Consider the following 25,047-nt stretch of genomic DNA (forward strand, 5'->3'; position numbering starts at 1 on the left):
ATGGGGAAGCTGTGGCTATGGGTTGGTGAGTATGATAGTTTCCAGCAATGTCACTTGGTCCAAGAGGTTCCGAGTTTCATGAGTTTGTTGACTGGGACTCTGGGGGCCTGGATTAGACAGAGATGGGCTGGAACATAGTGAAGGGTCAGAGATAACCAAGGAAGAAGGATGGGAGCAGTGGTTCTCCTGCATATTTGGTATTTTTATGCCCAAGTTCCACTTTGGAGCAATGAAATCAGAATCTCTGAGGGAAGAGCCAGGATACCAGTACCTTCCTCTTTGCAGCCAGGACTGAGAACCACTGGCTTAGAACTTTTGCTAGGAGGTCTAACTTATTGTTCCTGTGCAAAGTGTGTGTGTATACCTGTAGTTTTTATTAGAGAAGAGGAATGTAGGCCTAGCTCTACTGGCTCAAATTCAGAGGAGAGGGAATGTGTGAATGATGTGTGTGTCTCCAAGTGTGTATCTGCATCTGGACATGGTACCATGTTGGTGGGGGTACTTGCTGACTGGATGGTGTACATGGGCATGCCACTCTGGGTGTGTATATGAATCTGTGTGTAACTCCTTTCTTTCTTTTCTGCAGCATTGTTCCTTGTACTGAAACATCAGGAAGGTAAGAAAATTGTGTTCTTTCTTCCAGAGCCAAGGAGATTCTCTGGTTGTTAAGTCCTCTGCACTGAGTGTCCCTTACAGCTCCATCCTGCCCAGGCTCCTAGGTCAGGGATTGCTGATTTCATGCAGGTTTGCAGAGGAAGTTTGATCACCTGCTGTTTGTGTTACTCCCTGTTGTGTCAGAATCCAGACCTGAGGATCCATTCAGAACAGGATTTCACAACCCATCCCCCGGTTCCCGAAACTTCAGTGGTGGGGAAGGGACTGGAGCTCAAGGGACTTTGGGGCGTGTGGGTGCGAAGGTGGCCTCTTGGCCCCACCCCACTCCCTTGATCTTTACCAACTAATGCATGCTATTGCTTATCAGGTGCTGCCTACAAACTGGTATGTTATTTCACCAACTGGGCACACGGACGCCCGGATTCTGCCTCCATCTTGCCCCGTGACCTGGACCCCTTTCTCTGTACCCACCTAATATTTGCCTTTGCCTCAATGAGCAACAATCAGATCGTTGCCGAGAATCTCCAGGATGAAGAAATTCTCTACCCACAGTTCAACAAACTCAAGGAGAGGTTTGTTCATTTTGGAGGTGGGGTTGTATTTTCAAACTTTATACATATAAGACTTTATAGCTATAGATATATGCTCATTCTTCCTGTTACTTTCTTTCTTCTGATCGTTGCAGTCCAATCCTCAAATGAGGCGCCCAAGCATTCCCAACTTAAGAATGTTGACAAGGGTCTTAAGCTCCTTCTTGCCTCCTTGCCTTGCTAGTTGCTGTTGTCTCCCCCTGGAATGTCATCTCTCTCTTCTCTGCCTGGCAAACCCCTATTCATCCTGAATCCAGTTGTGAGGATTTCTGATATTAATGATGTTAAAGTGCTTCAAGGGGGCATGAAATTGCAAATGCTCAACAAATGTTAGTGTTTTTATTACCATTTGTCACCTGCAAACCCTAAGCTGCAAGGTCCTCAAGGGTAGGGGTAGTGCCTCCTATGTCTCTAGGTCACCCAGTCAGTCAGCTAGGTCAGTACCTGCACTGAGTTGGTGTTCAGTAAGTGCTCGCTTAAGTACTCTCCTCCCAGAACTTCTGGGCTCTTTCCCTGCCCAAGGGAAGGTTTGTCACTGTATGGATGGCTATAGATGGGCCGGGTCACAAGCTTCCTGAAAGTGAGGAGCTTGTATGTCTGTGTTGTTCCCTGTGGTGTTTCAAGCACCTAAAGCAGTCAGTGGCACTAAGTCATTGCTCAATCAATATTTGTCAGGTAAGAAGATAAGTGAAGAGAAACATTTCTGACTACTCTTTTGTTCTGGAAACATTGTGGGACATAGGGAATTTGGTGAACTTTGTATGACCTTGGAGCTGTGGGGCTGTGATGACCCTTGGGCGAATTGCAAGTCCCTCTTTTCCTTCCCCTCCATCCTGTGCTCTTCTTTCTCCTTCCCTTCACCAGCCTTCTCCCTTTCCTGTCCCTGTCTCCCAGCCCCCATTTCTTGTTGTTCTTTTATTGAGTGGAGGAAAAAACAACAGTGACTGTAGCTGCCTGCTGGTGTGGAGGACCCAGCTTACCAATCCTCTCTCCCACATCCTAGGAACAGGGAGCTGAAAACACTGCTGTCCATTGGAGGGTGGAACTTTGGCACATTGAGGTAAGACCCTGCTGTCATCGTGTTCTCTGGGAGGTGGAGTGGGCGGGCTAGAAGTGAGTGGGAGCCACCTTGGTTGTGAGACAGCAAAGCTAGCGCAGACCCTTCCCCAAGTCCTGATATGGCTCTGGATTCAAGGGCCCATGGAAGGTCGCTGGGAACAAGAAAGTCCTGGCAGGTGGTGAAAAAGGGGGTGAAAGGAAATGAGAGACAAACAGGGTACTCACAAAGAACCCTCAGTCCTCCATAAAAAGCAAGGGTCTTGCTTGTCTCTGAGGAGAGGAATCTTATTTAGGACAAGAAGCATAAACCCCAAACCTCCTAGGGCCTGGGTTTCCTCGCCTTATAAATGGAGCCAGAGGTGTCAACCTTAAAGGGCAGTGCTTGAGAAAAAGAAGCAACGAATAAAGTGCCAGTCTTAGTGCTCCGGTCAACACTGCACTCTCCTCAAGGCAATGTGGAGAGGGCTGAGGCCTGCGGGCCTTTCGCCTTAGAGGGAGAGCTGGTGGGTGGCCTGGAGCGTGTGAGGTTGTCCTTTTTCAGGAATCTTCAGATATGAGGGAGAAAGGATTTCAGGTGTGAGCTAACAACTGGCTCAGCCTGAACCTAGGCTTGTCCTTTCCCACTCGAACACACACCATATGCCAGATGCTGGGCTAGGGCATTATCTCTTAACCATGGGGGAAAAGCTTACGAAGTGGTTGTTTGTATACCAAGATGATAGAAAAAGAAGAGTCATAGGTATTAAGGAACTTGCCAGATTTCTCCCAAATGTCCCTTAAAGTGCACCCAGCTGAGAGGTGGCAAACAGACAATGGAACCAGGCCCATCTATCTTTGAGTCTGGTTATTTTCTAATCATTGTCCACAGGGCTATCCTAGAATTGCTTGAAATTCAACTTCTATAAGATCTAATTTTCCCCAAAGTATCTTCACTATGGAAGAGAAAACAAACTAAAATGGGAAAAAGAAAATCAAAGAAACAAATTAACAAAGGAGCCAGGGACCAGGAACCCCTTATCACAGCCCCGATCTCTTGTGTCAATTTATGCAGCCCAGGCCCAGATTAGTTCACTGATCCTTCTGGAAGTGCTGGCCCTTGGCTCATGTCTCCTCCCCAGTCCAGTCCAAGAAAGAATGTCAGGACTAGGACAGGTGGTGGGAATTGAGTAGTTACTAAGGAGACAGCAGAGAGAGGCCAAGTTCCTTGCCAGCAGGTAAACTTGCAAGGGCCCCCAAAGCGGGCTGTGCTGCTATGGACAGTGCTCTTGGCCTCAGCCCGGCTCTCCCTGCAGGTTCACCAACATGCTGTACACATACGCCAACCGTGAAACGTTTATTGATTCAGTTATATCCCTCCTGAGGACACATGACTTCGATGGTCTCGACCTTTTCTTCTTGTACCCTGGACTGAGGAACAGCCCCATGAGTGACCGATGGAATTTTCTTTTCTTAATTGAAGTAAGGCCAGTTTGGAAGCTTCGGAATCCAGAAATGGTTCTACTTTTGATCATATTTGAGTTCATGGCAGAGGGGGAGCAAAAGGACAGGGGCAGGAGAGAAGAAACAGACTGCTCTTTCAATGCCATCATGCTGGAGCCGTTGGGCCACCTTGCTGTTGAGCAGAGGTCCTGTGGTTGCTCTTTTCTCTGTTTGCGTGAAGTTCTTGCTCCAGCCCTGTAGCCTGGGTGGTGCCTTCTTGGTGCAGTCTCCTGGTCTTCCTCAGGCAGCATCAGTCTGGATTCTCCCAGCTCGCTTGCCTCCCTTCTGGCAAATCACTACCTTGCTGACTCACCTGTCTTCCTCACACCTGTCCCCAGATCATGATCAAGGAGCCCGGTCAATGTTTCCTGGATGATGCCTTCTCTATCCAACTGTTTTGTTTGGTTCTTTCTTCCTAGGAGCTCCTCCTTGCCTTCCAGAAGGAGGCACTGCTCACCAAGCGTCCCAGGCTGCTGCTCTCTGCTGCTGTCTCTGGTGCCCCACACATCATCCAAACATCTTATGATGTACCCCTTCTAGGGAGGTAAGTGGATTGAGCCTAGGACCTCAGAGCTGCTCAAGCAGTTTCAGTCAGCTTTTTCCACTGTGACAAAGAAGACCTGACAAGAACAACACAGAGGAGGAAAAGTTTATTTTGGGGCTCACTGTTTCAGAGGTCTCAGTCCATAGACAGCTGGTTCCATTCCTTGGGGCTCAAAGTGAGGCAGAACATCATGGCAGAAGGGTGTGATGGAGGAAAGCAGCACAAGACATCACAGCAGAGAGGAGGGAGGGAGAGAGAGAGGGAGAGAGAGAGAGAGAGAGAGAGAGAGAGAGAGAGAGAGAGAGAGAGAGAGAGAGAGAGAGCCCCTCACCAGAACGAAATACAAACCCCATAGACACACCCTCAGGGACTCACTTTCTACAGTCACACCCTACATGCCTACAGTTACCACCAAGTTAATCCCTATCTGGGGATTAATACATTGATTAGGTCAAACCTTTTATAACTCAATCACTTATCTCCAAACTTCCTTGCATTGTCTCACACATGAGCTTTGAGGGGACACTTAATACCTAAACCATAACAAGCACTGTCCTTGAGCTTGCCATGTACCTGTCCTAGTGTCTGAGGTTTGGGGTAGGGTGGGCTGAGGATCATAGGTGGGGACAAGAGTCAGCTCCATTATACATACCCTGGGACTTTCTTTTAGAAGAACACAGGGAGGTGCTTAGCACTGACCCCCAACAACATTATCTTGGGTAGAATCTTCTGATGGCCCATTGCTGGGTCTCACAGGAGAGAATGTCATGGGCCAGACCTCCTCCTCCCCAGAGCTATAAACAAACACTGTGCAGGAAATGCTGGCAGCAATGGGCAGATGAGCTGACAACCATAAGCCACAAAACCCAAAACAGGAATTCCCAGTCACACACAATTTTCAATTCAGATCTCCTTTGCAAAAGTTAAAAAGGTAGACATGAATAGCACATAAGTCTTTCTGGTCAAGCTGGCTGTGTGCTAATTTTCTTGAATCTCAAAAACTAAGTATTTACAAATAAGGAAATCGATGCAGAAAAAGAGAGTATGTGTATGTGGTGTTTCTGAGTGTGGTTGCTCTAGAGGGCTGTTTCAGTGTGGGAGGAGAGATGAGGGACCCAGTGGGACTGGAGTTGGTTAGTATGAATCTTGTAGTTAGGCAGGATTGAGAGTTCTGCCTTCATACAACTGGATGACTTTAGGCAGATTAATTGCCTATCTGAGTTTCAAATTCTGCTTTAAAATGGAAAAAGGCATGGTACTCAGGGAACTGACCAGATAAAATTGAATTAGGAAATCTGTGTAAATCCTTATACCTCTCACCTGGCACATGCCCATGTCTGCCTGATCGTTATGAAAGTCTTCTGGAGGAGTGGTAGAAGGACAGAAGTTTTTTTTAACTGCTATGGAACAGTGTTGCTTTTACTCATGGTGATTTCTGCAGACCTCTTTTAGTACAAGTCAGGCCTGCATGTATTTGTTTTTTCTGATTCCTGGCTAACTCCACAGTTACTCTGAGGATGCATAGAACTTGATGCACAGCTGTCCCTAACAAGCAGTTTTTTCCATCTCTCAGGGGCTGGCACAGCCTGGACCAGCCCCATAGTCAGGAAGAGCAGGGAAACCCAGGTGACTAATGTGCACCTCTTTAGCTAGTTAGCACTGTGATGATTTGAATTGAAACTCTGCCTGCCCAATCTTTGTATCTGCTCCTGTGTGTCTTACAGACTTCTGGATTTTATCAATGTCTTGTCTTATGACTTTCATGGAAGCTGGGAAAAGTTCACAGGACACAATAGCCCCCTGTTCTCTTTTCCTGAAGACCCCAAATCTTCGGTAAGAGAAGGGAAGGTTTCAGGTGGCCCAGACATATTTTGCTGAGCCCAGGACACTGGCATTTAATAACAGGGAGGGTTATGCTCTTCCTGCCTTTAGGCATATGCTATGAATTACTGGCGGGAGCTTGGGGCGCCTTCAGAGAAGCTCATGATGGGGTTCCCCACCTATGGGCGCACCTTTCGCCTCCTCAAAGCCTCCGAAAATGGGCTGCAGGCTGCAGCAACAGGACCAGCGTCTCCAGGGAAGTACACCAAGCAAGCTGGCATCTTGGCTTATTATGAGGTATTGGGGTTAGGGCCCTCTGTCTAGCTCCCAATTCAATTATTAATCCAAGGCCAGTCTTATTTCATCTAAGTTCTCTGCCTCCCAGTTCCCCACTGGAAGGTTATTTTGAGGTAATTCCAAGACATCTTTTATTACAGGTTCTTTTTCCTCTGCTCCAATTCCCCCCTTAATGTCTATCTTAACAAAGCTTGCCATGGAGTGGAGTAGAGGACATAGACATGCACCTAAGGGAATGTGAGACATGAGAGGAGATGCTAAGAGGCAACTGAGTGTGTGGCAAATAGAGATCTGGAAAAGTCTTATGGAGCAGGTGGACTTTGAGTAGATTTGAAGCACAGGAGAATCCTGGTGCACAGGTACAGGACTGGGGTACAAAGATCCAGGTGTGGAGGGCACCAGATGCAGAACTATAACCTTCCCATGGGGCATAGTGGAGGTGCTGAGCATCTCTCAGAGCTCTGCTCTATGCTGGATGGCTGGAGATATTTTTCTTTCAATCCAGTGATGCGTGGTTATAAGTGGTGGTATAGTTGTAATAATGTTTTGGAAGGACATAATGAATCAGAGACTTTGATTGACAGAAGATCTAAAGCACTGAAGAAAAAAGAAATGGCTTCGACATTAACTGTAGCACAACTTAAACCCCTCTACCTCCTTGCAGTATAGTTTCTGGCACAATGCTGGCCATCTAGCAGGTACTCAAGTGCTTGATAGAGTGTAACAACCTAGTTCTCCCTGCTTTCAAGACCTTAACTCTAGAGGATCAAGTGCTAGTTAATAGCTGCCTATCAGGCAAGTTTGTATTGAGAGCAAATGAACAGAGGAGAGACTTGTTTACGAAAACATTTTGAAAAAGGCACAGGTCTGGTATGTTCCTCTTAGAACTTTGATGCTGGTATTATTTACCAAACCCTGGCTTGGCCTCTTAGGTACTTCACAGTCCTTGTTCTCTTTTCCCTCATGGACACTAAGGAAGGAACAGCTAAAGGGAGAAACTTACTCAGGGGAGAGAGAGAGAAAGAGAGGAAAAGAAAAGTCAGGAGAGAGAGGAGGTCCTTCGTGAGGGGCTTTCCCACTCCCTCTGCGAGCTACCTTCCCGTGCCCAGGGGAGGGCTTCCGGCATTCTCTACACCAGGGCGTGGTGCTTCTCTCCATGGCACTTCATGGAACTCACCTGTGGCCCTCCTGGCAGATTTGCTCCTTTGTTCAGAAAGCAAGAAAGAACTGGATTGTCTATCAGCATGTCCCATACGCCTACAAGGGGAAGGAGTGGGTTGGCTATGATGACATCAGGAGCTTCCATGAGAAGGTGAGACCTTACTTCTTTCTTGCTCCAGCATATAGATTCCCACTGGCTTCCATGGACCTTCATTTGGAGAGAGAGAGAGAGAGAGGAAGAAAGAGAGAGAAAATGAGAATGTTATGTGTGCAGTATTCCATAATCCCATCTAGTCCAGTCCTCTAATTTTGATAATAAGGAATCTCAGTTCTGAGGGAATACATATTTCTCAGTCACAAAGCTTTTTAGTGACAATCTCTTCTTTTCAATTTGGAACAGATGATTGTATGATAATACAGGGTAGATCATCCTAAGCACTCCATGGATATTACTGACATATGGCAAGGATGGGGAAGTCAGGGAGGGCTTCCTGAGGGAGGTGAGCTGGAGGAGGAGAAGGTTGCATGGGGGAAAGACTTGGTGGGGTAGAAAGTTTGTCACAGGTTTAAAAAACTTAGGGGACAGGAAGGGTTGTAGAATAAGACAGACATTATTACCCTATATATATGTATGATTACACTACTGTTGTGACTCAGCAACCATATATAGCCAGAGGAATGAAAAGTTATACTCCATTTGTGTATAATGTGTCAAAATGCATTCTACTGTCATATATAACCAATTAGAACATATAAAAAAATTAAAAAAATAAGAATTTAGGCGGAGCAAAGGTTTTTTAATGAAAGGATGTAAATGCTGGTGAAGAAGTTTAGTTTTCAACCTGTGGGCATTTTAAGGGGACGTTTCTGAGCAGGTCTATGACTCACAAGTTTCTATGAATTTGATTCCTCTAAGTCCTTCATAGAAGTAGATCCATACAGTATTTGTCATTTTTCATCTGACTTATTTCACTAGCATAATGTCTTCAAGTTTTCATCCATGTTGTAGTATGTGTATGTAGGAATTATTTTTATCCTAAAATTGTTATTATTAATTTTTAGTTTTTTACAAATGAAGCAACTGAGACACATAAGAATTTTGTAACTTACCTGACGTCAATAGCCAAGAAGTGGTAGAGGCTACTGTTAAATGCAGGTTACACCCCTAAGCCACCTGCTGTGTTGTCTCCTGACAGTTCATCTTCAGGTTTTGCTGTTGTACCCAGTCTGGAGGATGGCCAGTACAAGATGTTGACTGACTGTTGCTTTTACAGGCAAATTTTGTGAAGACAGAGCATTTTGGGGGGGCCATGGTGTGGACATTGGACATGGATGACGTCAAGGGAGCTTTCTGTGGCAGTGGCCCTTTCCCCCTTTTGTACACATTGAATTACCTCCTGGTGCAAGAGGGTAAGTAACTAGGACCTGGGAACTGTGACTGGAATTTGTATAACCAGGCACTGGGTTGGTTCATTCTGCTAGGTCTAAATTCTTTGATGAAGTGACATGAAACTGAAGGAAGACAGTAAACTTTGATGTCAGCCAGTGTATTCTCTAATCTTGGTTGGGACACTTGGACTTTATTTGACCTCCTTGAACTTCCTTTGTCCAATCTGTAAAATGGAAATAATCCTTACACTCATGACATCATTAGGAGAACTAAATAAGATATGGAATCAAAACTGCACTGGCTCATTGTTAGCACTCAAAATATATATGTTAGTTTATTTCTCTGTTCCTTCTTCTGCTTTCATGGGCAAGGACTAGAAAAGGGAGTTTGGTTTCTTTGGATATCTCTTTTTGAAAGTAGAGGCTTCCCTGGCAATTAGGAGATGGAACCTAGCATGTAAGAGCTGCAAATCCTTAGGGATTGTTTATAAGCCTCACTTTATGGACAAGACTGGAGCTCAGGCAGGTCAGGTCTTCAGGTGGACTCCAGCTCAATTGTTCACAACATGCTGTCTAGAGCTCCTTATCCTCAGAGTTGTTCCTGGAGCCTTCTACAATGTACAGACACAGGAGGTTTCTGCTTGAGGATTTAACGAGTAAGGAATAAGGCCTTGAGGGACAGGTCTTGCTGGGCATGCAATAGAAGTCCAATTCTGGAATTTTGGAGCAGGGTGCTTCTGCCCTGGAGTGGTTGTAGTCCTTCCGGTAGGGCAGGGTAGGGAGGGAGAGGTAGGAATCTTATCCTTTGCTGATGATTTTCTCTAGAGTTTAGTTCAACTCCTTTACCACAATTTGGGTTCTCACCTGCTATGAGTTCTTCAGTATCTGATTCTGAAAGGCTGACTGTGACAAAGGCATTAGACACTGATATTATTAAGATTTTGTCCCCAGGAAGAGAAGCTGTGGCCTCTGAGGTCCATGGAAGGCATAAAAATATGACTTCAGGTCCTGGAGGTGGAGTCATGACCCTTGGAAGGGAAACAGCATCCCTTGGAAATCACACTGTAGCTCTACGAGGGACCGAGGTCCCTGGGACAAAGACTATGACTTCAGTGAACCATCGGTCTGTGACTACTGCAGGGACGACTGAAGCCCTTGTGCATCTTCAGACAGAGACTCTCAGCAAGAAGACAATGACCCCTAGTGTAAAGTCTGTGTTCCCTGACAAGGTTACTGTCCCCGCCAGAAAGATGCCAGTCACCTATAATAAGCAATTTTTGATTGTACAAAGGAAGAATTTGAGTTCTGTAGTGGGAACTGACCCCAGGGTGGGTGAGATTGGTCTAAAGATGGAAGTTGAAAACAAGATGCTGTCCTCTAACCCCATCATCCGGCTCCCAAGACATATTCCTCCTATTTCTGACAATCCCTTTATTCCCACTAAAGGGAACAATTCCTATGTCAACTGGTGATCCTTCCAACAAGTGCTCTCTCTCTAAAAGAAGAGAACACTAGTGTGGATCCAGGAGCCTAAGCTTAAACTAGACAAAACCCTTGTCTTAGATAGAAGCCACTTGATCCCGGTTGCTCATGGGGTGAAGTAGGCAACAAAGCCACAGTGGGTCAGTGTCTTTTCTGTTGAATAAACTGAAAACACAAGAATCCACCTGAGGTCTCTGAGATTCTTTGCTTAAAATGACCTGTCCTGCTTCCTCCTTTCAGGGTCATTTCCCCTAGTACTATTTTTGGAAAGGGGGTTGTGTCTAGTTTAGAATAATGCTTTCTAGTGTTGATTATGGGCTTCCTCCTTCCATTAGCAACCGTTCACTTCACTGTTGGTCAGAGCCAGAATTTCTTCAGGAGACTGTGGGTTTCCCACAGTCCTCAAGAGGAGCTGGGAGAAGGAGGGGGAAATTGAGGCTTCCAGTTATATTCTCTGCCTGGTAAAATCTCAATTATTGGTAGAAAAACACCCCCATCTGATCTCTCCTCGAGAAGAGGTTGAGAAGGCAAAATAGTATTTTAAACTATTTTATAGTTTTACTAGTACCTTGCTCCTAGGTCTCCTCCAGAGACACTGACTCCCACACTTTAAGCACTGCAGTTTGCCTGGGGAGCATTTCCCAGGGTATGAGTGACTCTCACCAATTACTACAGTGACAGGACCGGGTTCCAGCTTTTCACTTCTAGGAGCCAGTGCCTCACAGAGTGGGTATAATTTCTATCACTGATGTTGCATATTAGTCCATTTTCTTTTGCTGATAGCACAATGCCACAAACTGGGTCAAATATTAAGTAAAGAGGTTTATTTAGGATCACAGTTCTGGTCCAAGTTCAAGAGACCACATTTGGTGATAACCTCCTCGCTGGCAGCCCTGAGGTAGCACAGGGCATCACACAGTGAGAGACAGGGTGTGTGCATATTTGTATGTGTATGTATCTTGTGAATTGTCTCTCTTATAAAGCTACCAGTGCTCAACGATGGGGCTTGCACCTTATTAAATCCTAATCCCTTCCAAAGGCCCCACTTCTAAACACCATGGTCAGACTTAGTTCACACCCTTTTAAAACCTCATAGTGGGTATTAAATTCCAACATGTGAGTTAGAGAATTTGAACTGTTTTAAAACCCTAGTGTTCCACCCCTGGCCTAGAGTAACTCATGTCTACCTTTTTGTTTACAAGGGCCTAAACAATAAAGACACAGAAAAGTTACAAGTAGAATGGTGTGAAAATATACTATTAAAGTATTAAAGAAAAAACATTTGAACTACATTGATATTATTGAAAAACACTTTTTAGGTCTGGGGATATAGCTTAGTTGGTAGAGTACTTGCCCTGGGTTCAATCCCCAGCACTGCAAAAAACAAACAAACAAACAAACAAAAACACATTTTAAGGCAAAAAAAAAAAAAAATCTACTAGAGACAAGGGGGCTTCCATTCTGAACACACAAAAGAAAATATTTTTCCTGCTACAACTAGTAAAAGTCAGCTAAATTATAACTACCATGTTTTTAAATGTATCTGAGTGCTATGGAGGTGACTGAGACGAGGTAAACCAATAAAATACCACAGAGTGGAGAACTTTTCTGAGGTGAGATGAACATGGCCAGTCATCTTTATTGTCTGCAGGCATTTACTAATTCTGCACATGGGCTGGGATGTAGCTAAGAAAAAAATGATAGCTAAGGAAAGAGGTCAGCAAAATATTTAAAGGTCACATAGAATCAGAATGTCATAGAAAACTTAAAAGGGCATTTGCTAGGCTTAGGAGTTGTGCAGGAGACTGGCAAACCTCACCAAAAGTTTTGAAAGGCAGAGTGAATTCTATAGTCTCATGATGTTAAGGAAACAAAAGACATACCTTGAGAAGGGATCTACTTGAAACATGTGCTTACTTCAGGATCTGCAGCTGTATGGGTCAGGAAGATGGAGAGTTGAATTCCTTTCCATCTTTTAGGACTTATGAAATTGATATCACCGGTTCTCAAACAAAATCCGGAGGGAGTCATATCAGAGGTACAGGGGCAAATTAGAAATAGATGAACTCAACTCTGACCCAGCTCAATCCCCCTTGTCCTCTTTGCATAAGAGGAAAGGAGAACACTTTCTAGGTGAAGGTCAAATACAGAGCCTCTATTTCACTTATATATACTTACAAATGACAAGACATGCAAAGAGTCAAAAGAATATGGTTAAGAATGAAGAGAAGAAGCAAACAATGGAAACAGACCATAGATGACTAGAATCATAGCATTGCATACAAATAGACTTTAAAATAACTATGATTCTTATGTTAAAGAAAATAGAGGAAGAGATCAACAAAATAGATGATAGAATTGAGAATTTCACCAGAGAATTAAAATCCATAAAAAATGAACTGAATTATGTATGTTCAATAAAAGACATGCACTAGAATTATGCTAGTCAATAGAAGTTTCTGCAATGGTGATGTTTTATAAACAGCACTTGAAATGTGGCTAATGAAACTCCAAGGAGGTGACTTTTAAGTTTTATTTAATTTTGATTAATTAAAATTTCAATAGCCACAATATTTAGAGGCTACTGTATTGTTCAGTGCACACTAGAATAGCAACACTATTATTAACACTTGAAAATCTAAGACTTCCCAAATGACAAAATACAATAGAAAGAATAAACAAATCATAGTATACTTTCATTGTGAAATACTACACATGCCAAAAGAATAAATCATTGACAACTACTATGTGGATGAATTTTAAAAATATAACATTGATTGAGAGAAGACTAGTGCAATAGAGTACATGTATGATGCCATTTTTTTCTTTTTTTGGTAGCAGGGATTGAATCCGGAGTGCTTAGTCACTGAGCTACATTCCCAGCCCTTTCTATGCTTTTTTTTTTTTTTTTTTAATTTTGAGACAAGTTCTTGCTAAGTTGCGGAGGCTAGCTTTGAACTTGTAGTCCTCTTGCCTCAGCGTCCTGTAGCTGGGATTGTAAGCGTGTGCCACCATGCCTAGCTGCATGATGCCATTTTTATAAAGTACAAAGCCAGACAAAACTACTAAGTCAGTGTAGTGGTTGCCCTTGGGTTAGTGTGTAGAAAGGAGTACAAGGATACTTCTAGAGTGCTAGTTATGTAGTAAATTATTCTCCTTAAAAATACAGAAGTTACTCACCCTGAGAAGCATTGCCTGAGAATTTGGGGCTGACTCCTCCAAGGTAATGTTACTCCCTTTACAACTCTTGTGTTAGTTAGGTGTTCATTGCTGTGGCTAAAATACCTGACAAGAACAATTTGGACAATGTACAGTCTATTTATTTTGGGTCCATGGTTTCAGAGGTCAGCTGACTTCATTGCTCTGGGCTGAAGGTGAGTCAGAACATTATGGACAAAGGGTGTGATGGAGGAAAGACTGCTCAACTCATGGCAGCTGGGAGGCAGAGAAAGAGCAAGTAAGGTGCTAGGGAAATTAAACTCTGCCCTACTTCCTCTAGCCAACCCTACCTGTCTACAGTTACCACCCTTAGTCCATTCAAATCATTAACCCACTGATTATGTTACAGCTCTCATGATATAATCATTTCATCCTGTATTAACAGAGGAGCTTTTGGGAGACACCTCATTTCCAAATCACAACAGCTACTAATTGTGCTCCTCTTTAATGGTAGTATTTATGAATAGATAAGAGGAAGGCATGTGACTGAATCTAAGTTGTGGAAATGATAAAGAGGAAGACCTTATGAGGCAGAGGCTGTTGTATAAAGGGGAATTGTGTTTATGTGTGTGTGTGTGTGTGTGAATGCGTGTGTAAAGGGAGAAATATCCTGGAATATTGAGTATCAGAAGTGGGAAGGAAGAGATCAAGAAAGCACACAATGGAAATAAACTATAGGTGACTGAACTCCTAGCATGACTTGCAAATAGACTTTAAAATAACTATGATTATGTTAAAGAAAATAAAGGAAGAGATCAACAAAATAGATGATGGAAAGGAACTTTAAAAGTGTTACTATTTTGTTCTCTTACTTTTCCATACCACCACATCCCTGCTTTGTCACCACTTTACACTGTATATCTATAAACAGTCACAAGGTGTGTGTGTGTGTGTGTGTGTGTGTGTGTGTGTATGTGTAAATTGGGTCAAATATGATGTGTGACTTGAATGTTATACATACTGGAAATTAGTATTGGAATTAAAAAACTTGTGTTGGCCCAGCTTCTGACTACCAGGTGAACTGAAAGTGGTGTAGGCTATGAATTTATTATTATTCACTAAATTCTGACATTTTTAAGACACAAAATGTGTTTGGTTTATGTTAATACCATAGTTTGCTTATGACAGATTTTTTTTCCTTCTCGTCCTCTCCTTCTCCTTCTTCTCCTTTTCTTCTCCTTCTTCCCCCTCAGCCCCCCAGGTATTCAACCCAGGGACACTATACTGAGCTACATCCCCAGTTCTTTCTATTTTAAAAATTTGAAACAGGGTCTTGCTAAGTTGCTGAGGCTGGTCTGGAACTTGCCATCCTCCTGCCTGGCTCAGCCTCCCGAGTAGCTCAGATTACAGGTGAGCATCATAGCACCCAGCTAAAGTATGGGTTTCTGTGTGTCTCTCATTTGCCTTTAGAGGGTATTTTCTAGTAAAACTGATCACTGTTTACCAAGTCTGCTTATGGGTTCCTGCTCAAAATGGAGTTGGCAAAAAAGTTTCAGAAGAAACATTACAATTAACCTTATCAATACCAACAAGGAGAGAAGACAGGGGTGATTCTGTTCATGATAATCTTGTTGGAAAAACCATGTTCAGACACATGATTTGCCACTTCCTAATAACTTATCCAACAATTTATCCTACAAGAAGACAGGAATTTCCCTGAGTAACTTCTGCCCATTCTAATCTGTTCAGGAACAGAATTTTTATTGTACAGAATGCTCATGGGAGGACCGTGGGGCTTCCTCTGGTAAAAATATTTGATAGGATGCCTATAGAGCCATAGTTCTTGGTGTAGAAATTAGCATTTTCTGTCTCCCACATAAAGATGCCCAGAAATTTTGCAACTGGTGTGGGAACATTCTGGCACATGTTATTTTTGCAATATTCCAGTGTTGTTGGTGCTATAACTAGGAATGCTGATTACAGTCAGGTTCTAGAAAAAGACCAAGGCAGGGAAGAACAAGTGAAATTTAATTATTTAGGAAAGAGGTAAGGCAAGATGTCAGTTGATATGTGGAAACCTTAGAATCAATGTAGTCTAATAGTGAACTCATAGCAAAGGGCTTAGGCTTCTCCTCATTTCTAGAAAGGCAGTCTTTCACTCTGTCACCTTCTTTCCTGTGACTCCACAGATAGTTCCCTGCTGATCTTCCCAGTATCATCAGTTGCTTAGGACTTTGTCCCTACCTCCTTTCATTCTCACTGAAAATGTGTGCAGCCTGATCATTTCCAGTTATTTGAAAATCTAAATTGCAGGCAAAAGAATGGGAGCTCCTTAATGAACTGAAACAAGCAAAATATGTATTTTTAACAGAATACTTAGAATTCTGACTGTTCTTTCTCATCTACGGAGTTGTCTATGTCATTGCTAGCCTATTAATGCAAAGTTATCAAATGCAAAAGACTGAAGTAGAAATGTAAGATTCATGGCTCATTCCATATAGTTATATATAAGATTTTGTGTATCTACTACATGGAACTCACTACTAAATACAGTGGATGATATGTTAGGAACCAGGTTCCTTCAAGACTTAGAAAACTAATGAGAGATCAGACAAGTATTCCAATGATGTATTTGAGAGAATTCACAGGTTGCTTTTTACGTGCATTATTTTATCTCATGCCAAGGAAACAGTCTTAGGGAGTTTATATATAGTATGATGCTGAAAGGAAGACTTTTTGAGTTCAGTAAGAGAGCCTGGAGTGTTAAAAGATGTCAGGTGGGAGATGTCTTTAGAACTGCTGGAAAGGTGATGGTTTAATTGTTTTGACATGGGTGGAAATGGGGGCAGGGAACAGGCTCAGACTCATGAACAGGCGCATGTGGTCCCTGTCTAGGAAAGAGTCATGGAGAAGTTATGAGCTATTGTCATTTTTTGGCTTGAACGTTAAAGAGTCACATAAAAGACTGATAACAACTTTTCAAAAACACGTTTTTGTAAATTAGGAATATTACCAGCAGGTGGCAGCAGCATACAGGGTTACCATTCTTTATGGAGGCTGGAAGAAAACTGTGAGAAAAGTAATTATAAAAAATATAATCAAAATTATAAAAAATTAAATCAAATGTAAATCTCTTTAGCATTATCATTAAATTTTATACCTTCACTCACATCAAAGCAAAGACAGCTTCAGTACACCAGGCCTGAAAGAGGCTGTGTTTAGATTGAGGTTCCAAGTTCAGACAAACCAGCCTTGAAATCCTAGTTCCTCCTTCATTAACTGTGTGATCTTGGGGGGCTATAATCGGAGGAAGAGAGAGGAGGAGGGGAAGAAGTAGAGTTGACTGTAGATCTCAAAAAAATCACCTGTCTTTTGGAGTCAAAGAGAACATTGTTCCATTGTTCTGGCAGAAGCTTGCCAGCACCCATTTCTCAATAGGCCCAAACACCAGGATCTTTTTTTCCTGCATTTTATATTTGTGATCAAACTCTAATTGTTAGATTCCATCAACAAAGTCTCTAATTGCTTTGTAAATTTACTACACAGTGGATGTGAAAGTCCTTGTTGCATATCAAAGGGAAAAACACCCAATCCATGAATGTGTAGGCACATAAACTGATACAAAATTAGGAGTGCCCCCACACCTAGAGATTCAAAGTGCAGGAACTGTAGGGTATAAAATGACACTCAACCTTTCTCTGTGTGCCCCAACCCTTGGCTCTCGCACTGTGTCCTGAATGTTGATGGGTGGTTGAAATTCAGCACCATGAAGATCCTTGACTGGGTCCTGGTTTGTCTCCACCTCTCAGAGGCTGTGGAAAATGTGTATTGGAATTCAACTTCATTGTGAATTCCAAACCCCCTCTACCCCCCCACCCTGGAGCATGATGAGCCAGGAAGAGAGAGGCTGTCCTCTGCAGGCCTCCTGGAGAGTTGGTTGCCTTTCTCTGAGCACCCTGAACTTAATAGCCATTGGGGAGTGTGTATGTGTGTGTGTGTGCACACCCACTGAGAATACTTAAGATCCAAGCTTATTGATCATGTTCTTTGCCTTTGCACAAGGTCTTTCATGACAATACTGACCTGTGCTCAACCATGCTAATATTGGCTCTGTTAGTTAGATGTAAAGGGGAGCAGTTTTGGTTCGTCGATAACTCCCAGAAAAGACGCTCCGCAGATCCAGGTCTCACACGAGGAACTTTTATTCAAGCGGACAAAACATGTCTGCTCGGGGGAAAGGGGAAAGGGAAAAGGGAGAATAAAGATGGCGCACGGTTCTTTGTATTGGAATTTCGCGGGCTGGGAGGAACCAATCACGGAGGAGGATTATTACAGACTGACTGATGGACCAATGACATATTGGAACGTAATGTGGGAGGCAGGAAGGTTACGGCGATGTAAGCCGGAAATTCCTGTAACGGGAAAGGTGGGCTTAACGGCAGATTGACAGATGGATTTGGGAAGCTGGATTACCTAACAGGCTCTAGTTATTAACACCTTAACTTCCTCTAAGTCATTTTATAAATGCTTTTCCATGGCTTTTCCATACTCCTCAACTTCTGCTGAGAGACTCAGCTAATAATTAAAAAAAAGTTTATCTACACATATAGCAACTGCAATGAACATTATTATTTTATTCTTTTACAATGTGATCCACTAGTCTTCATTTCTAGGGTCATTGGAATCCATTTTTCCTCCACACTGCAAGTTCATGCTAATTTGCTGCCTTGAGAAATAGTTTCTAGAGTCTTTGTATGGTCAAATACCTTCATTTTGAGTCTGCAAGAACAATTTTTTTTTCAGTACTTGGAATTGCTCTTTCACCAAAGTTGTATCCCCACCCCTTTTTATTTTTTATTTTGAGACAGACTAAATTACCCAGTCTGACCTTGAACTTGTGATCCTCCTGCTTCAACCTTCCAGTAGCTAGGATTACAGGTATGTACCACTGCACCTGGCTTCAGGAACAAATTTTAAAAATAACTCTTTCCAGGGCTGGGCTGTGGCTCGGTGGTAGAGCACTTGCCTAGCATGTGTGAGGCACTGGGTTCAATCCTTAGCACCACATACAAAAATAAATAAATAAAATAAAGTCATACTGTCCATCTAAAACTACAAAAAGAAAATACAACTCTTTCCATTGGCTCACCAAATCCAGAAATCATCTAACAATATATCTTAATAATAATAGTTACTGAGCATTTATTTTTTCTTGTATCTATGTAACTAAACTCCATTTTACATAAGTAGTACATTTAATTTTTACAACAACCTTATAAAAACGGCATTTATACACAGAAAAACTGAAACTTGAAGAGGTGAAATGACTTGGCTAAGGTCACATATCTAATATGTGATAGAGGACATTTAAATATGCACTTATCTGATTCCAAGTCCAGCATGTCTGCCATGATTCACTCTTTCTGTTTTGGGTTCGGAAGTACCTTTATCTCCCTGATCAGTTTGGTTTCCAGAGTATTTGTGGTCTATACTGTTCCAGTGATGAATTCACTCTAGCCATACCCAAATGTGGAATTAGTCTGTGGTTTCCTTTAAGGAGATTATTATCAATACAAAAGTAATTCATATTATAAACAGACACTACAAAAATTGTATGTAAATACACTAAAAGGTCTAGAGGAAACAGGTTCTAGGAAAATATGAATTAAACAAATTGATATAAGAAGAGATAGAAAACCTAACCAGACTAACAACCCTGGAAGATATTGAAAGTTCTATTAAAAATAATTAAGCTGGGGATGTGACTAAGTGGCAGAGCACTTACTTGCTTAGCGTGTGAGATGCCCTGTGTCCAGTCCCCCTAAGCTAGCAGAACCAGGTGGCCCTATCAAACATTTAGAAACAATTAAATATTTTCAGAGCATAGAAATGTTTTCATGATTCATAAACCTTTAACCTAAACCTGATAAGGAATCAGCAAATATTTTTTGAGCATATATTATTTTCCAGGCATTCTCTATGTTCTGGGGCTCAGAGGTCAACAAGATACATAAAATTCTTTTCTTTGTGATTTTTAGAATTCATAAAAAAGAAATGTCTGAAAATATTTCAGTCATATAAACTCAACCAACTCTGGAATGTTTTTTGCTTTTGTAAATATCTAAATTAACTCAGATGCATGTTTTTTGTTGTTTTGTTTTGTTTTGTTTTGTAATATGCATATTGTTTTAGCTCACAAAAATTAAAACTTGAATGAAACAATTTTTTCTCAGAAAAGTGTGATACATAAATTTGCTTTAAAGGGAACAAAAGAATCAATAATGCCTTTAAAATACATCTAAATTCTCAGATAACAAGATTTTTTAATGCAAGATAGTTATTGGCTATAGTTGGGTATTACATAATAAAAAGCTTAAAAAAAAAGAATTCATAAAAAAGAATTGTGCCTCTTGGTGAGACAACTCAGTATTATAAATATGTTAGCTCTCACATATTAAACACTAAATAATATATTGAAATTCTCAAAGGAAAGTGTGATGTTTTGAATATGGTTTAAGTATGTTGCCCAGCATTTTATGGTCCTCAGTGTGGTAATGTTAAGAGGTGGTGAAATCTGTAAGAGGTGGGACCTAGTAGGAGACCTTAGGTCATTGGCGGCATACCTTTGGAAAATATTAACATAGTTCTTTTGTGATACAAGGCTCTTTTCCTTCCTATCTCATCATGACACTGTTCTCTCTTGCATGTACTCCCACCATGATGCCATTCTCCATTCGGCCCTAACCAGAGGCTAATCCAATGTAGCCACCTTATCTTGAACTTTCAGTCTCTGGATGTGTGAGAAAAATAAAGCTCTTTTCTTTGTAAAGTACCCAGCCTCAGTTGTTTTGCTATAGTAACAGAAAACAGACAAATACAGGGTGGGGATATAGATATGTTCATTTTAATTTAACAAATTGATGATAAGATTCATCAAGAAAAATACATTAGAGCAGTTAAGAAAATATATGTTTTAAATTTTTTTTTATTTTTAATTTTAATTTATTGTTTATTTTGTTACTGGGGATTGAACCTAGGGTTGCTCCTTTTTATTTTACATTTTGAGACTGAGGCTCCCTAAGTCGTTGAAGATCTCGCTAAGTGGCTGAGGTTGGCCTGGAACTTGTGATCCTCCTGCCTCAGTGTCCTGAGTTGCTAGGATTACAGATGTATGCCATGGTTCCCGACTGGTTTTCTTTCTTCAAACTATTAGGTTTCCTTAAATGCTATTCTATTTTCCTTTTCCCATCATGTCAATGAGTATGTGTGACTCAGTGCTCACGCCAATCAGGCTACTGGGTTCTCATAGTGATGCAAGGAGGAGGTGAATGATAAGTTCTCTTTCAGGGGATCTAAGATATTTCCATGTCAATTTTTGGTCTGTGAAATGAAAGGGGGGCTTTCTCTCAAGGGAATAAACAACCCTATTTTAGGTGTTAAACAAGTAGTAAGGAGAATATTGTGGATCTTGAGGACTAATTTTTATAAACTTAGTAAGACTCTACTAATTTCCTAGAAAGATCTTGAGATGGATTATCTGCACTTCTGTAGGTCAATGTATTTTTTAACCATCAAAGAAGAACTGAAGAAGGGCTGGAGGTGTGGGTCAGTGGTAGAGCGCCTATATAGCATGTGTGTTTGATCCCCGGCAAAAAACAGTAAAGAAGAGAGAGTCAACATCTTTAATCTAAAAGATGTAGCTTGGCCCATTATCTGGGAGTAATTGGTTGATGGAGGCACCATAGATATGGGCCGTAGTCAGGCAAGTCTTGTGCTGAGTTGTCAGTATGTGCACAGGACACAGTAAGGACAGTAGAGCAGCTGGGTGAAGCCCGGTCAGCAAACTGAGGGAGTGAGACCCATCATGACCCCACTAATAAAGTGGGCCTGAGGCAGGAATCAGAACTGGAGAAAGGAGAAGAGTAAAACAAAGGATTTATTGACCATTCTCCATGTGTCATGTGTTCCTGAAGATCAGTGGGTTAGATAAAAATCTGACACTCTAGTAAAAATTCTAGTTGGGTAAGTCAAAATTTGGGAGTCTATTGTTAAACAATTCAGGATGGGCCTGGTACTCCTGCCTGTGCTTCCATGACATTCCCTAATGCCTTGATCTCTTCAACTAGTATCTGTGTTTCTGGCGAGAAGTGAGGATGGGGATGGGGACTACAGAATCCTTAATACCGTGGTCGTTCAAAAACTGCCATGTTAGCGTGGAAACTGTCTTCAGGGCCAAAATAGCCTTCGAGGATTCTTGCCTCCTGGCATTTGTGCTCTGTGAATCCCTTCCCATGCTGAATAAGACTGACCTGTGTAACCATAGGATATTGTGGATATGATGGAATGTGATTTCTATCATGCTGTTTCTTGGATTACTTAGTGATTACCTGGTAAGTAAGTACCAACTAATCCAAGCCAGATGCCACTCTCGTGGGCCTATGGAGAGGTCCACAGAGAAGATACTAGGTCCTCCCACCAACAGCCAGCAATGACATGTGGAGTTGTCATTTTTAGAGTGGATCCTTTAGACTTAGTTACGCATTCAATGACTGCCCCAGTCAACAGCTTGACTGTAACCTTATGAAATGATCAAGACCAGAATCCCCTAGCTAAGCTGCTCCTGAATTGCAGAAACTATGTGAAATACATGATTCTTATTGTGGTAAATAGCTAAGCTTTGGAGTAATTTATCATACAGCGATAGACAATCAATAGCATCAGAAATAGCATCAGAAATAGCATGGTGATTGAAGATTGCCCAGCACCAGAACTGTTGAGGAAAAGTTGTTCAACCAACTTTTACCAAATGCCTCGTCTTTGCCAGGTACCAGAGATCCAACGATGAGCCTGGCACTCAGGGGATATGAATCATCTCCCTCCTGAGCAGATTGAAAGGAAGCTAGACGCACTGAGGATGTTCTTGATTCAGTTTGAGGATCTGTTTTCAGGCCGAGGCTGGTAACTGTCCCTGTCCCTACGTCCACTTTTATCTACCTGGCTTGGCCCCAGTTCTGAGGGGTGTAGCGACTGGCAGTGACTTCCTGGGCATCGAGGTGAGATCAAACAGGCCTGAACCTGCAATTCCTGCCTCTTTCTCTCTGTCTCCTCCAATTCTAGCCTATTAGAGTCAGGTTCCAGCAGAAGTCACAATGTCCTTTATACCCTACTGCTCCCATGCACCTCAGGGTGAGGACTGGGGCCGGGGTCCTCTGGCAGCAGCTGCCCTTTCCCTGTGTGTGCCCTGGGGTGCGATAAGGGAAGGGGGCTGGCAGTTGCTGGCCCTGTGACTGCCCCTGCTCTTTCTCTCTAGAGCAATGGCAGCAAAAGGGGACAATGGGAGTGCATGAGCAGGCCAGTAGCACTCCTCCCTTGAACTGGTTCCCTTCCAAGACCCTTACCATTGACTTTGGGCTCCATCCTGTGGGTGGGACACTATATGCTTTAAATGAATGCTCTGATATCTCAGCTGTACCTCCCATATGCTTTCCTGGTCCTGGATCTGAATCTTGGGGCCCTAATCCCCAACACCGAGCCCTCATTTTCTCCCTGCACTTCCAAGTCCTGGGACTCAGCCTCAGGGCCTACCTAGGGCCCCTCACTGCAAGCAGTTCTGTGGAGCTGTCCTGCTGTGCTGGGGAGGGAGCTTTGCCTAGTTTCTCTCCCTCTGATTGGGACCGGGGGATGTTTGCTCTGGTAAGTCTGGGGTGGGTGGAGATAGGAAGGTGTTAACCTTGGGACCTGTGATTTTGAGGTGGCAACTGTGCCGCCCCAAAAGTGATAACGAGGGTCTCTCTATATAAGGTTGAACCAAGACGCCAAACAAGGTGGTTGGTGCAGAGACAGGATGGGGATGCTGCTGCTCTGGGCCTGAGAGTCTCCCACCCTTTTTTCCCCCCTTTTTTCCTTTTCACAGGTTGTGGGCTGTCCCTGGGAATGAGACTAGAGGGCAGGTGTCTGTTTCGGTGCGGTTTCTACATGAAGTTCTCATGCTCTGGGCTCTGAGTAAAGGGACTTGAGCTCTAAGCCTGGGATTGATGAAATGGGGCCTTGAGAAAAGCCACTGAAAAATCCAAATGCCCCTGAAACTCTGACAGACTCTGACAGGTAGCAGCAGATGCCAAGACGCCCTGAGGAGGTCCTTGTTCTGAATATTTTGTTTCCAACTTGCTGTTCTGCTACAGGCACAACCCCTCTCCTTACTCCAGTCTTCCTGCTAGTTATCTCCTGTCTCTGCTTTCTTCTAGCTCTGCATTTCCTTCCCCTTCCATGATGAAATTAGGACTAGAATTTCAAGTCCCCAGCTTGTTTTCCTGGATCCCAGAAGGTCAGGCTGAGAGGGAGAATATAGATCATTGATCTCACACTCCTCACTTTATAGGTGAGAAAACTAGAGAGAAGTGACTTGTGCTTCATTACTCAGCATCAGCACTTACACCTGCATCCTGACGCTAAGAGTGTATAGGCTCTATTGCCTATTACTCTACACTTTCTTTGTCTCTCCTCCCCCACACATCCTCACATTTTTTCTCATTCCTGGGCATTGGGTTATAGACATGAGACATGACTAAGGCCAGAAAGGGGACCCAGGAGAGGAGAGTGGGAAAAGTATAAACTTTAACGTTAAGACCACCCAGAGGACTGGGGAGGTAGCTCAGCTGGTAGAGTGCTTACCTCGCAAGCATAAGGCCCTGAGTTTGATCCCCAGTACCAAAAAAAAAAAAAAAAAAAGACTGCCTGGCAAAAAGTAGATGCATAATAAATATTTGGAGAAATAAATTAGTATTAATCTTAACTTTGCATTCCTGAAGAAGTCAGATTTTCTGAGCCTCACCTACAAATAAGGATACTAATGTTTTCCTTAGAATTGTTGTGAGAATTAAAATTTAATCAAAATAATGTATTTAAAGCCTCCATATAAAGCATCAATTGCATTGTATGCCATTTACAAGTGAGAGCTATTTTATCAATAATGAACTTGAACAGTATGTATATGTGAAGTTAGATATAGTACTTGAGGAGCATAATTACCTTGACCATTTGCTTCTGTAGTGGCAAATTGATTTTATTTTATAAATTGGTTCTAATTGATTTTTAAAGATTTCTGGATCACAAAAGGTGCTTAGGTTTTACTCAGATGAGACTGTTTAGCAAGGTCTTCCATGGACATAGGGAAGACATGGAGCAGCATCTGCTAGTACATGCTATACTAACTCCTAGGTTATTCTCCCTTAAAGAGCTCATCAGAAAAATGAGATGGAGTCTCCCATCACTTTGATTGCCCCTCTCTGCTCTCAGGCTTAGCTTATAAGCTACTGTGTAACTTTACCAATGTGTCCCAGTATTCGCCAGAACTAGCCAAGTTCATCCTTAAGAATGGGGATCCGTGTCTGGACACGTACCTGATATATACTTTTGTCACCATGAATGACAAGATTACTCCCTATGAATGAA

At 42.5% G+C, this 25,047-nt stretch overlaps 1 protein-coding gene across 1 annotated transcript; it reads left to right on the forward strand.

Moving 5' to 3' along the window:
* On the forward strand, positions 1–25,046 carry Ovgp1 (oviductal glycoprotein 1). Its single transcript, XM_047561057.1, has 13 exons — positions 1–25; positions 587–616; positions 983–1,187; positions 2,209–2,265; positions 3,557–3,722; positions 4,163–4,287; positions 6,012–6,120; positions 6,220–6,405; positions 7,601–7,717; positions 8,841–8,976; positions 9,781–10,423; positions 23,510–23,598; positions 24,892–25,046. The coding sequence occupies exons 1-13, from the start codon at positions 1–3 to the stop codon at positions 25,044–25,046; spliced, it is 2,043 nt and encodes a 680-aa protein (XP_047417013.1).
* The last annotated feature ends 1 nt before the right edge of the window (position 25,047 follows it).

The sequence above is a fragment of the Sciurus carolinensis genome, chromosome 1 (genome assembly GCF_902686445.1).
Source record: "Sciurus carolinensis chromosome 1, mSciCar1.2, whole genome shotgun sequence".
In the NCBI taxonomy this organism is placed as follows: domain Eukaryota; kingdom Metazoa; phylum Chordata; class Mammalia; order Rodentia; family Sciuridae; genus Sciurus; species Sciurus carolinensis.